The following is a 13,592-nucleotide window of genomic DNA, read 5'->3' as shown; positions in this document are numbered from 1 at the left end:
CGGTATCTAATATCCCATATGACTCAAATGCAGCATTACTTTCCGTCGGAGTCGTTCACGTGCTCTGAGCTGGTAAATAGCGGTATTTCTGAGTGCACTGGAAGGCAGCGCAAGTCCATCCTCCCCATCATCAGTCTGGTCAACAACGTTTCTGCTGGAGGACTCAGCAGCAGACCGCTCTCTACTTTGTAACACCGACATGGATGCCCTCAGGTCGGCGGGGAGAGCTATTATCCGGAGCCCGAGTGTGGCGAAACAGTCCTGGACTGCCGGCAGACACAGAAGTAAGAAATACTAGTAGTTTGGAGACAAACAAGTAGAAATGAAGAGTTTTTGTCACCGGTAGCTGCATATTCCAGTTTCACAGTGACGAAGTTGACTTTTGCTTACCGCTGTGTCCGTTTTACCTTAATTACCAAAATCAGGGACAGTCACTAAATCATTTGGCAGCTAGCGCTACGAAAGTGTAGTTTTATTATTACTATCGTGGAAGATACCAAAAATTACTATGTTTCCAATAGTGGCCATATAATGTCAGTGAAGTCTTTTAACTTATACGGTCTGAGTTTGTTTGGCAACGTGCAGCACATCTACCTTTCCCACATGTTTGGTTGTTGTTTTTAAGGTTAAATATGTTTGTGTTACCTGTGCAGTTTGCCAAAGTCACAATGCGGTCTACCCCTTCTTAGGAATTTTCCGGAAATAAATGTTATTTTGAAACTAAAGCAGAAAACTGCCCTAAATTAGCCAAGAAACTTTTGCTCCGACTCTCGTTTGCCTTTTTTCTTCTGCTGTTTTAAGAAGAGATTTTATCGCCTCGTTGGTTTACTCACTTCAGCGGTATTTCAGATTTGCAGATAATCCTTGTGCTGTAACCCCTGCCTTTCTGTCCCCTCTACCACCGGTAGTACAAAGGTCAGGGTCAACACCAGACCTTACAGTGAAAGGCTCTTCAGCAGGTCAGTAGCCTGTCCACTCTCCAACATTAACATGAATCTCCTTTAAGGCCTCTCTGGTGCCCATTGTTGCACTCAAGGACCACTCTGTGAGCTAAATCTCACTTGATCCTGGCTGTCGAGTTCTGGGGGTAATGCCTGTGCGTCTTAGAGAGCATAAAAGCTCTGCTGCCTGTAACCAAGAGGCCACAGCAGGAATGCTGCGTGTGAGTCAGTGCCCTGGTCCTGTTGGCTCAATTTCAGGCTGGTCTTTTTCAAATTCCATCAGAAAGGTCACTATAAAGCATATAGGGTTATTAGAAAATGCACAGAGAGCTACAAGGCCCCCCTGTTACTACATGTAACTTTAATAGCTCACTTGTGTAAAATTGCATTGCTACAGAAATTTGGACCTTGAGATCTACTGACATGATCCTTGAATCCTTCTGTTTTATCTTCCCAAGACATTTCTGTACTTATCAGTGACTGTGGTTACATAGACCAAAATGAGTGTAATTCATGACTGGTAAATAAAATTGATAACATTTAACAGGATGTTCTGTTCCACAGTAAACAATCAGAAAGTACAAACTTGGAGGTTTTCTCAGACTATACTACTGCTCTGTATGTTGGCAGTCACTATACATACTGAAGTTATGGTTTTGCAGGTGTCTTAAAACACATATTTTGGTGATGCATTTTTCCCAGCTGACGTTTGCATGAGCAGTTTTGGCTTTAATTGAGCTCTGACTCTGATTAGTTAAAAGCAGCTTGCAAAGACTGCTAGTGACCCACTTGTTGTAGAAGTGGTGCGTTGTTGTATAGTTTTCTCTAGGCTGCAGGGCACACATTCCTCACCAGAGCTGACCCATATCGCCCATGCAGGACTCCCAGGTCTGACTCTGACCTACAGGACCAAGTCAGGATCAGCAGACTTTTCAGTCTTTTCAGGAACTGGTTGGGGATATTAGGTGAACAGAGCGTGCTGTCACAACAGATCTACCAGATTTGACACAGATGTTGCCATAAGTGGGTCTCTATAGATTTAGTCACTTTTCTTTAAATATCTGTATACTGTGATTTTGCATCAAAAGGACAAACCTGTTCAGACGCATTGGGATTGCCCCATTTTAAAATAGCAGTGGCCTCCCCATGTAGCAATCACTTTTCTGCTCTTACTGCCCCAGCCTGGTCAGCCTAGACAATCTACAGCAGCCAATGTCAGGAACCAGCCACATGGTACTTGTCTGTGGAAAAGAGACTTTTTCCAGGGGCCTCCTCATAAGGAAGCACTTGACTATGCCAGCAATCGGTGATGCTCTGTAAGGCAGGTCACTGCCAGGATGGTAACATTTCAGTGTCCCTGTGATGTGGCAGTTATCACACCAAAGCACAGCATTTGCTTTTAGCTGTTTCTCTGTCTTAGTGAGGAGTCTGCTTATGAGCAAGGCTTTTCCCCTTTTTGTTTCCAGTTTTATTTTGTGCCATTGTTGTCATCTTTTTCTAACCACACTAGCTTGTAATGATAATTACAAAGGAGAACTGACTTCATTCAACTCCCTGAGAGAGAGGCATGTTTTTATGGCTCTAATTATGGAGTTGAACTCGACTTTAGGAGCGTTTGAAGGCTCACGCCTGACATTTCCTGTGTGGCTTCTGTCCAGAAAGAAATAGCATTTTGACTGTGACAACAGTGAGATCAGTATACTTTTACAACAGGAAGCATGTGATGTGATTGAAACTTAGCTGGTCAGAGCATTTTAAACTTGTTTCGTTATTGGAAGTAAGCAAAGCCCACCAGTCAAACTGAGAGACAGCCAGGCTCACACTAAGAGTACAGGTACAGGATGGTGTGTATGTATTATTGTTTGGTGCCTTAACCTATTGTATGTCAGTGCAGGATGTGTCTGCTTTATTATTTTGAAGGTTCCATCAGGTTCTTAGACAGGTCCATTTAAAGTTAATACACAGACTCTGTGTGACACTAGCCACGTTTGTGTTCAGGTTACAGCTAGTTGGCAGAAGTGACAGACCAGATGATCTTCTGCTGTGTTTGTAATTTATAAGGGAATAAATCTTCAACTTCGGTCTCATTTGTTTGTGTAAATTTAGGTAGCCCTTAGAATGTTGTTTAACCTTGTAGCTTATCAAAAAAAGTCAAACTCACCTGAGTGAAAGACACTTTTTGTTGAACAACTCAATTTCTCCAGTGTCAAGTGATTTGTGTTGCAGTACTAAGTCTTCATGTTAGTCTCCTTGTTTGAATTATGTGGATATTTGGTCCATCTGCTGTATGGGTTAATAAGTGAACTAAATACTTCTGAAATGGCATCGGCAGGATTTCCAGGCCAGCCAGTGCTATCTCTTACTGTTTGTGTTTTATCTTTTGCTGCCTCAGCAGAAACTGTGACATCAACTCAATCAATATGAATTATGTGAATGTTGATTTCGACTCTGTGTCGATGCAGCTAAGTGAAGAAATGTTAAATGGTGGCAGAGTTTGGGATGGGAAAAGAAAGGTATTTGGCAGAGAGTCCTAGAGTGGTCCTAAGTTGTAGGACCACAGTTGGTGGTTTCCACAGTAATCCAGTGTTTGGTGTAGACACACAAATTAGCCAGGACGTGATCTGCCTGTCAGTTGGGACCTTGCTTTCTTGCACTTGGATACATGAAATGGATATTTTTCTACTAGTTTTAGATTTGATAGATGAAAAACAAATTGTACAACAGGGTACTGACTTAGATTTCTTTAAATTTTTGTCTTTCCTGCTGTCATCTCCACACTTCTACTTATCCTGCCATTACAAGACATCTATTTTTTTACACCCCATAACTAATCTATTAAAACTAACAGATGATGAGGTCAGTTTATATTTCCAGCAGAGTCGCATCATGGTTTTGTTTAGTCTCAGTGCAAACATCCCACCACAGCCGCTGAGCTGTGCCTGGTACATTGTTTTGTTTGTTTTGTTTTGTTTTGCTCAGGATGGGCAAAACTAAAAAGTGTTTGCCACTTTCACTAGTAATATGATATTGTTGATTCAGTGCTGTCCTCCAGGATGATGGTTTTGTCCTGACCAGTGATCTGGAGTAACGGTGGTCAGGACAAAACATAATATGAGAGGATTAAAACTAAACATTTTGTGAAAATGACCACGAAATAAAATGAGAATGAAACCTTCTTCAACATTAAAGAGCTGTTAAAATAATGAAGTTCATTTTCAAAGGAGCTGTTTCAGAAGGTTTGACAATGAAAAGGTGTTTTGTTTTTTGTTTTTTTGTCTTGTGTTTTGGATATGGTGAAAGTAAAAATAATAGCAGTAATTATCAGATGTTATCACAAAATATTGGTTTCTCTGTTAAAAAAAACATGTATAGTTTTAATTTTTGTTTTGTTTTGTTTTGTTTATGTGGTATAAAGTGGTGGCGGGAGATTTCAGCTCAATAATGTTGGTACCCATCATTTTTCACAATATAATGTGCTCTGCCAAATCACCAATTACAGCCATAATAAAAGCTATTAGGCAATCTTTACAATCCGAGCCTCTAACATCACTACAGCATATTTTCACCCCCTGGTTTTATTCTTCATTGCATTCATTTGTAAATGTACGTCTTTCAGTGTCAGACTGAAAGACGTAAATTTGCCAGTGACTGGCATGGTAAAGTGGTGCGTTTTTGGGATGCTCAGCTGTGGAAAGCCATGGTTCTAGCTTTTAATTTGTCCAGTACATACAGTTATAAGCTATATGAGCTTTACTTAGTGCTAATTAGTACATTTTAGCATTTTTCCATGATATAGAGTTACTACTGAGTGTGAGGGGATCTTTTGGGCACCCTTGATTTGAGAAGTAAGTCTTATTCATTTTTCCCATTACTGACTAACAGCTGTGTTAAGAAATATATGGAGCTACCAGCATGGCTGCACACTCTTTTACATCGTAAAATTATTCCCAACATAGTTTTATAATGTTTTTGATGCAGTGGTGTGAATACTATTTAATTTCACAGAAATCTTGAGGTGCTTTGGCTTTAAAGTTATTGTATTTCCATATGATGACTTCCAGCTGTCAAAAGAATCTTTGAGCAGTTTCGGTCCAACAGTGTCTCCATCAACAGTTTAAAATCCTGCTTGTCGACCTTACTTGACACAGTCCTCCCTTCGTTTATAGCGTGTGTGCACATGAACATGTGGTATGTGCTACATCCAAGAGGAGGTCAATGCTTGGAGGATGAATTTCTAGGGAATAGAGATGTTCGTCTGCCCTTGCCTTTTCTTATCCTTCTCTTCTTTTATTCTCTGAGGAAATCTCTGTAAACACAACCAGAGGGTCAGAGCCAGTTGGCACTACACAAACCCTGATAAGCTGTTCTTTCAGCAGTTACACTTTTGACACTCTTCATTGTTTTTAGTAATTTAAAACACAAAAGAGACAGAAATGCAATTTTCCAAACGTTCCGTGGCCTAGTTTGGGAGAAATACTTTCGGAAACCAAACTTTCCTCTTATCACAGTATGTCAGAGTTCATGTGTATTTACTCCTAAATTTTTGCCTTTTCATTGTCAAGTTCTATAAGTTGTTTTTGAGTCAAAATATTTACTTAACACTGACAGTACCTCTGACCTACATATAATGTTTTGCCTTTGCACTTCACGGACAGCTCAGATGAAATGGTTTGACTTTTAGTTCATCGTGGGCTGTTTACATTTTCTCTGATTTGCGTATATCTGGAACTCTTTGAATGTTCTCACGGCTGTTATTTATTTTGCAACATGAAATGGGGACATAAGTGCATAAGTGAAGCTGTAAGCAGCAAGCATGGTGTTTTTATCTCAGTGAATGGGTACAACAGGAATGTGATTACTGTTGATAAATTTGACACTTTTCAGTGGAAATGTTTTTTTTTTTTTCCCCTCTGTAGAGCTTCCAGAGAACTGGACTGACACAAGAGAGACCATCTTAGAAGGCATGACCTTTAACCTTCGCCATCTCGGCATGACACTAGTGGACCAGCCCAAGGGAGAGGACCTATCAGCTGCTGCCGTAAAGAGGATTATGGCCACGGTGAGAGCTGACGGAACAATGACAATGATTTTAGAGTACTAGTGATTAGTTTTTGTAAATTCTGGTTCCAAATGCTTTAAAAAGCTGCTGTATGTGTTTCCATAGTTCAGCATTATAAAGCTGGAACTCATTGTTAGGAGTTATCATGTGTCCTCTCATAGATAGAAAAGATGGTGTAGGTTTTACACATTGTATTCATTCATATGGACTGGTGATCGTGAAGACCCAAGACTCATTCATCAATTTCCTTAATGTTATTTCCACTGTCAACAATGCCAGAAACTACATTTTAAAGGACCCACAAGTCAGCAAGTCAGTAGCCTATAGAATAACTATAGCAGCTATATAAAGGCTCTGTAGCTACACTATAAACTCTTAATGCAGAATTATAAATCACTTTATATGCTGTTGAACAAACATCTACAATTGTCCCCTCTAACAGGCTAAAGCCGGTGGAAAGAAGCCTCAGAAGGTTTCTCTGAAGGTTTCCCCTCAGGGAATAGTCCTGTACGACAGCTTGAATAATAAACTCCTGGAAAACGTCTCCATATACAGGTTTGTGCAGAGCAGCATAGCTTTTGCGCAGAAGGTGCATTTAACTGTGTTGTTGTACTTAGGAAGCTGGTACCACTGAGGATTCCAGTCAGTGAGAGAATTGCTCTGTAGCTGGTCTGGCACGTGGCTCAGCTCAACCACTGTTTGTCTAACCTGTGACCTCTGGCACGCAGAATATCCTACTGCACAGTGGACAAACTGCATGATAAAGTGTTTGCTTATATCGCTCAAAACACCCTCAATGGGACTCTGGAGTGCCACGCCTACCTCTGCTCCAAGAGGAAAGTGGTGAGTTGTCTGACTACAGTTTCAGGATGTTTAATGTTTAAAATGAACACAAATAAACAGCTATTGTGAAGATTTTCAAATTCAGCCCACACCAGCTTGTTATGAAGTTTATTTACTGCACATTTCCTTGTGGTTTCTCTGGGTTTAAACCTGTAAATATAGTTGTGGGAATAATCTAACCTTCTTTTAGTTTTAGCTGCTTAACTTACACACTGGAATATTAGTCGCTTTTAGCAAAAAAAACAGCCTTGTTGAACTATAAGTCACTTTGGTGTAATTTGCAATTCTAATTATACCAGCTATAATTTAAATTAGCCTATAAAGAACATAGACTAGACATAACAACAAGCAGAAGTGCATTATGGAATTTGTTCATCTGTGTCAATTAATGTTAAAAGACTGCGCTGAGGTCAGTGAGAAGATGAAGCAGCATGTCCTCCACCTCTCTCAGGTCTCCTGAATGCCAGCACTCTCTAAACTTTTTCAGCTGCTTTCGTTACTACGTGCAGCTTGACACATATATGCATACTCTCGTGTGTGTGTGTGTGTGTGTGTGTGTGTGTGTGTGTGTGTGTGTGTGTGTGTGTGTGTGTGTGTGTGTGTATATATATATATATATATATATATATATACACATATATACACCCATTCACAGCTATGCATGTATGTGTGTGCTTGAGTATGTATATAGCACCACAGCTGTAGCTGCTAGTCGCTGCTACATCATGGCACTGCAGTGATGACGAGCAGATCTATTCCTAAAGATGCAGATGGGCACAAATATGAAGAGTGTACATACAGTCTTCTTGATTAAATTGATTTGCCTCCAAGTCAGTGTTTTTTTTTCTTCCAAGGTTTATTAAGATGCTTTGAGATGTTACCGGAAATTTCAGATTGCTTGATGGCTTTACCCAATGCCCTGGTTCAGTCCTGTCTACTAGTATTCATGGCCTATGGAAAAGTGGACATTAGGGCAGAGATAGCCTTATAATTCTAGAGGCTCTCTATAGATATATATATATATATATATATATATATATATATATATATATATATATATTTTTTAGGTTGATTTTATGTCACCAAAGACGAGGAAACGTTTTCTCCACATAAAGCGGTTTTTGCACATATGGGCTGAGGTGTTTGGCCAGAAAATATTCCATTTATACCATAGCTGCACTCATATGCAGTGTCTCTTCTCTGTCCTTCGTCTCATTTTTTTTTTTCAAGAAGAAATCCTAGAGGTTGAACTCCACAAGCTGTCCATCAACTTCCTGTGTCTTCCTGTGTTGAAAAACAAAACAGAGGGGCACTTTTCCTCTCATGTTACCTGCTTCCACAATCGTTTTTTTCTGCAAGGATAACATAATACCCTACTTCTTTAATACTTTACCGTCTTGTCACAGATATAGTGCTAATGACCTCTTGCTGCCCTCCAATTTAACAACTCTGATTATGACTGTTGCAAAAAATGTACATTTGTTCTGCTGTATGTTAGATATATCTGCTCTCTGCTTAAAATAAATTATCCGTTTCTGCACTACAAAAGCAGAACAAAGTTGAGGAAAATGAAAATGGAACAGTTTTTCTGTTTTAACCAACTTTTTACATTAGAAGAGAACTTTTACATTACCATTAAAACAGTATGAACAGTTCTAATCCAGTGATGAACATGTATGTAAAATGTATTTAGGCATGATCTACAAGTATACTGAGAATCATGCCATCATTTTTTATCTAGTCTGCTTAACTGATGGTATTACTGGGGATGTTGAACAGTAATGCACTCCTTTTGCAGCCATGATCAGTTACAATGTGTTTTTTTTTTTTTTTGTTGTTGTTTTGGTTTTTTTGGGTTTTTTTTTTTTTTTTTTTTCCCCTCTAGGCTCAGGCAGTGGCTTTGACAGTAGCCCAGGCTTTCACAGTCGCCTTTGAACTCTGGCAAGTGGCCAGAGAAGGTAGGAACCACATACTTTTCACCCTTTATGTCATGGACATGACAAACTGTCTGTGGAGTAGCTGTTTTCAGTGTCTTGAGACTTCCTGTATTTGTACTGAATCAGCCGTAATGCTCCAAGGACGTCAATATCTGTTGTATAGTTAAACAGGTCTTGACCTGCTTATGTTATGTCTGCACATCTCTTATCTAGAAAAGGGGAAGAGAGTGAAGTCTGGTTCAGCTGGAGAAGCCAGCAGTAGTTCCCAGTCAGAAAGATCTAACAGCATGGGGAGCCTGAAAGGGACAGGTAAAAACAAAACTGAGAGTCTCCAGAAAAGCTAGTGGTGCTGTGCTTAGTAACCTTCCTCATGAAAAAACATACAGGCCATATTTACATTGTTTTATATATCTGTTTTTCCACACTGCAGGTTTGACTTGTGTTCTTTTAATAATACCAACTTGATGTTCCCTCTTTCCTGCAATTTGTTTGGCACCCAGCTAAGATCATTATTTCCACCCGCTATTAATGCCTAATGTTCACCTAATGGTTGTGGATAGAAATGCTACTTGGAGTTTCTGGGTGAGGAAAAGATATTCGCTAGAGATTCTATACTTGCGTTGGAGGACTTCAACGCTCACATGTGAAATGATAGAGAAACCTGGAGTGTGATGACTGGGAAGAACCACCTGCCTGAACTGAACCTCAGTGGTGCTTTATTATTGGACTGGGGTGCTAGTCATAGATTGGCCATAACGAACACCATGTTCGAGTATCTTGGTTAATAGTGTACATAAATGGCAACAGAATAAATCCAGGCCTAGGGTCAGAGATTAGCTCTCTGGTCATGTTTTGGAAGTTCAGTGAAGAGAGGTGCAGTCGTACTGGAGAAAAGACCGTCTGGATTACCTGTAGCTTGCTTTAGGCTTTTGCTACTCAACTTTTACCATAGATTATTTATGCATAAAAAAAATAACAGATTGTTACTCCCTGTCCTCCCAACTAGAAGTTGCCATAGACAACCTACTGGGCTTTGAGGCCAGTGGAAATGTTGTAGAGCAGGACCAGCTAGATAACCACAGGTCCTCTGAGACCAATAATAATCCAGCATGGGTAAGATCTCTCTGCTTTTATGTTGCAGCTTCAACAATATATGATAATAGTAATTCTGTCATATTTCACAAGTCTGCTTTAAAGCAAAATCCTAATATTCATTCAAGGTAGAAGAGTTTATGTATTTTTTTTTTTTTTAAAGTACTAGTATTGATATCCTTAGTCAGATTTAACATTGCGTGTTTCAGCTCATGTTTTTAGTGGTTATTTCTAGGCTACATGTAATTAAATTAGAAGTCTATATATGATTGTCAGATGCTTGAGTGCAGCCAGCATTACAACCCTTAATTTTCTTTTCCATATTAAGACAAGTTACTTTTTCTTCCAGGAACTAGAAGATGGCTTGGATGAAGCCTTTTCCAGGTGAGATAAAACTGAAGAGTTTTAGTTGGTTGGTCTCTGCAGCTTCTTTCTCACAAAATGCCTCATTGCCAAAACTGTAGTTCTTCTAGTACTGCTTAGCTGTGCAATGTCACTTTTATAGAAAACAAAGGAATTAAGGGATAATCTCAGGAGGAATACAGTTAATGACATGTAGGTTGGTTGACAGATGAGTTTTAAACTGTCCTCAATCTACTGTGTGTTTGTGTCTCCAGCTGTGCTCTGGATAGCTATGGTTCATTTCCAGGTAACGTTGAATGCCATTTTATCAACCTGTTACAAGTTTTACTTAGTGTAGTAGTCCTAATTACTAACCTAACCTTAATCCATTTTCATTCAGTCTCCACCAAACCCAACAAGAGGACTGCTTACAGGGCAGTCATGTTAGTCAGTAGTGGGGAAATAGCTTTTAGTGTCTGTCAGTTGCATTCAGAAAAAAACTAAACCAAACTATTGAATTTTATTCAAAGTGAAAAATACCAGTGTCCTCATCAGCAAAATTTGTTTAGGATTTTTTCCAAACAGGCCGCAGCAGTAGGAATAATGTGATTTCACATCACGTAGAGGGCTTTGTTGTGCAGTTATTGTGTTTGTGGACTCTGGTTTAAAAGTGGAGCAGTGGGTCACTTGAACTTGCTGGCAGGTCACAGCATTTCTCCTACAGTGCATATGAACCCAGTGTCTTGATGTAATCCTGCTGACCAGCACCTAGATTTTGTTTACATTGTTTTCCCAGAGACAAAAGGCTGTTTGCAGCCAAATGAAATGGCTGACATTAGAACAGAGTGAGGTTTAAGTTATATAAATGGGTCTGGCAGGCAGAGATGCTGTAGGGGCAGAATTCAAAATCATTACATAATCCAAAAGGGTGGAACTAAGAAGAAACGGCTATTGTAGGTGAACAGGGTTAAGAGAAAGAAAAGGCCTAGTACTGTGTACTGTTGCATTCAAATAGAAACTTTATTAGAGGTCGACCGATCTATCGGCAGAGCCGATTATTTGCACATTTTAATTAATCGGCATGGGCCGATTTCACTGCAAATTTGGCTGATTTATAGGCAGGCACATCTGCGACCAGTTAAGCGTTGTTGTGGAACACGTAAAGACGTGTTGCTACAAGCGGGTTGTCACCACCGGTGTTTAGCGAGCTGAAAAGCGTCCAAAAACAGTAAGAAAGTACTTATCTTTCGTTTTTAATTTAGCCTTATACCGACACAACATGGGCACGATGCTCCCACCAAAAAATACACTTTTAATGAGGAAAGTTAATGAGCACGTTTTACCCTGAAGTTTTGTCTGAACTGCGCGTTTCTACTTTCACATGCAAATGACTTGTTGCACATATTTGTTTACGCATATTCTTAGACTATGGCCCTTTGAGTTATAGTAGGGTCTGTCAACAAACATAAGGATCATGACAGGTACCCTGCAACTTATTATGATTGTGATGTGCATGGAATAATGTAATTATAGAAAAAGAGAGTTTAAAATGACAAATCTTGTGTGTGTGTGTGTGTGTGTGTGTGTGTGTATGTATGTATGTATGTATGTGTGTATATATATATATATATATATATATATATATATATATATATATATATATATATATATATAAAAATTATAGTCTGATGGCTGAAAAAAAAATTAACCCAGTATGGCAGTATTTCACTCAGCCAACATCAGGGAAGGCCAAGTGCAATATCTGCCAGAAGCTGCTGAGCATGGGAGCAGAAAAAGCAAGGACAAAAAATACTACAAGCATAACAATAATACACTTTTATACCTTGTGAGATGAAGGGGGAAAATTAAAATCTGCATCATATATCGGCTATCGGCTGCCCTGATTTCTAAATATCGGTATTGGTTAGAGAAAACTCATATCGGTCGACCACTACTTGAGATATTGTATATGTACGTTTTTCTTTCTTTGTTTTATTTACAATGTGTCCTAATGACAGCAGCACAAAAATGTATCAGAGTGAGAATAGAATGCACAATTTACACAGGACTTAAGGTTAAAAATAGTGGCCATGCTGAAAAAGTCCAAGTATTGAGTGATGTATTCACAAAATACAGTAACAGCAGTTTGTTTGATATTATTAAAAGTGGAGCAAGCTCTCTTTGAGTTTTCTTCTCTTCATCCATTCCTCTTTTTCTGCTGTCTCCTCAGACTGGCAGTGTCACGTACTAACCCCCAGGTCCTGGACACTGGGGTGACGCCCCAAGACTGGCACACTGAACCTGAACCACTGGACAGCAACAATGGAAACACCCCATGCGGTCTCAGCCCGTTCAGGGATGATATCTTTGGCTTCTGACCACCACAACATAGCAAACAGAGATTGGCAACTAAGAGGAGGAGGGGGCCTTTATGTCTTCCAATAAATTAACATGGCGTCACTGTATTAAAGACAAGGCTACAGCAGGTTGATAAGGGAGGAGGCCTCTTCATTTTGTCGTTGCTCTCGTGACATGGACAATTTCTTAGGTTCAGCGCTAAAGCACATGGGCTGCTGCCTTTCCACACCAAAGCAATAATATCTTCCTTTTAGGTTACCACATCTCCTGTTAAAGCACTGTAAATTTATGTCAGCATTTAATGTCATTTGTTTAACTTACATTTCTCCATAGTTATGTCATTATAATTCATGTTTTCTATATGTGTTTAGTTATAATTCAGTTTTCTAATTTTTTTTTTTTTTTTGGATGAAGAGGAGAGTAGGATTTAATCAAGACTGATGTACAGACTATATCAATAGGCCTTAACTGCAGGACAATCAGCTATGCTGCATCTTTTGTTAAGAAAAATGAATGGTTGCACAGGTGCAGTATCAGTGGATTCAGTTCATGTGAGGATTTGGCTTCCCCTCCCCCCTCGGATGTAAACTAAAGATAGTTTTATTTCTGTAATATCTTGTATTTATGTCATATCTGCCAGTGGCTCACTCAAGACATGTTGTTATAGGCACTTTATTTTCTATGCAGTTTAACAGCGTTCTCATGAATGAAGCTCAGATACGTTCATATTCACTGTGGCTATTTCAATGTGCACTATAATATACCAGCATTGTTTAGAATTAAAATATATTCATGAATATATTCAGGAAATTGGTATGTATTTCTTTAATAGTTTCAAACTTCACTCTTAACAGTTTCAACACAAGATCTGATTAGAAGCTCTTTGTCGTTATCGCAAAGGTCAAGAATAAACTTTGAAACCTATTTTATTATATTTTATTTTGTAGGAGTTCAGCATTTGTTGTTGCTGCACGGATCTTCCCAGACCCAGACCAAGGGCTGTTTGATGTATTTGTTGGG

At 39.2% G+C, this 13,592-nt stretch overlaps 1 protein-coding gene across 5 annotated transcripts; it reads left to right on the top strand.

The window, feature by feature from the left end:
- Positions 1-134: 134 nt before the first annotated feature.
- ldlrap1a (low density lipoprotein receptor adaptor protein 1a) lies at positions 135-13,359 on the top strand. 5 transcript variants are annotated; one of them, XM_026301207.1, is made up of 10 exons: positions 135-284; positions 5,858-6,000; positions 6,443-6,555; positions 6,729-6,843; positions 8,729-8,801; positions 8,994-9,089; positions 9,787-9,893; positions 10,222-10,256; positions 10,490-10,521; positions 12,445-13,359. In XM_026301207.1, exons 1-10 carry the CDS (start codon positions 200-202, stop codon positions 12,489-12,491), a joined length of 846 nt encoding a protein of 281 aa, XP_026156992.1. In that variant the 5' UTR covers positions 135-199; the 3' UTR covers positions 12,492-13,359. The 5 variants fall into 5 exon arrangements, with proteins under 5 accessions (XP_026156992.1, XP_026156991.1, XP_026156990.1 ...); XM_026301206.1 differs by lacking the exon at positions 10,490-10,521 and having other exon boundaries at positions 9,790-9,893; XM_026301205.1 differs by lacking the exon at positions 10,490-10,521.
- Positions 13,360-13,592: the final 233 nt, after the last annotated feature.

Source organism: Mastacembelus armatus, chromosome 11, assembly GCF_900324485.2.
Source record: "Mastacembelus armatus chromosome 11, fMasArm1.2, whole genome shotgun sequence".
NCBI classification, from domain to species: domain Eukaryota; kingdom Metazoa; phylum Chordata; class Actinopteri; order Synbranchiformes; family Mastacembelidae; genus Mastacembelus; species Mastacembelus armatus.
This window is presented reverse-complemented; position numbering and strand designations above follow the sequence as displayed.

Excerpts from the sequence above, each read along its gene's own strand:
- ldlrap1a (XM_026301205.1), top strand. The coding sequence starts at position 200 with ATGGATGCCCTCAGGTCGGCGGGGAGAGCTATTATCCGGAGCCCGAGT. Across the intron at positions 9,090-9,786 it reads GGGGAGCCTGAAAGGGACAG|AAGTTGCCATAGACAACCTA; the intron begins GTAAAAACAAAA and ends CCTCCCAACTAG. Across the intron at positions 10,257-12,444 it reads TTGGATGAAGCCTTTTCCAG|ACTGGCAGTGTCACGTACTA; the intron begins GTGAGATAAAAC and ends CTGTCTCCTCAG.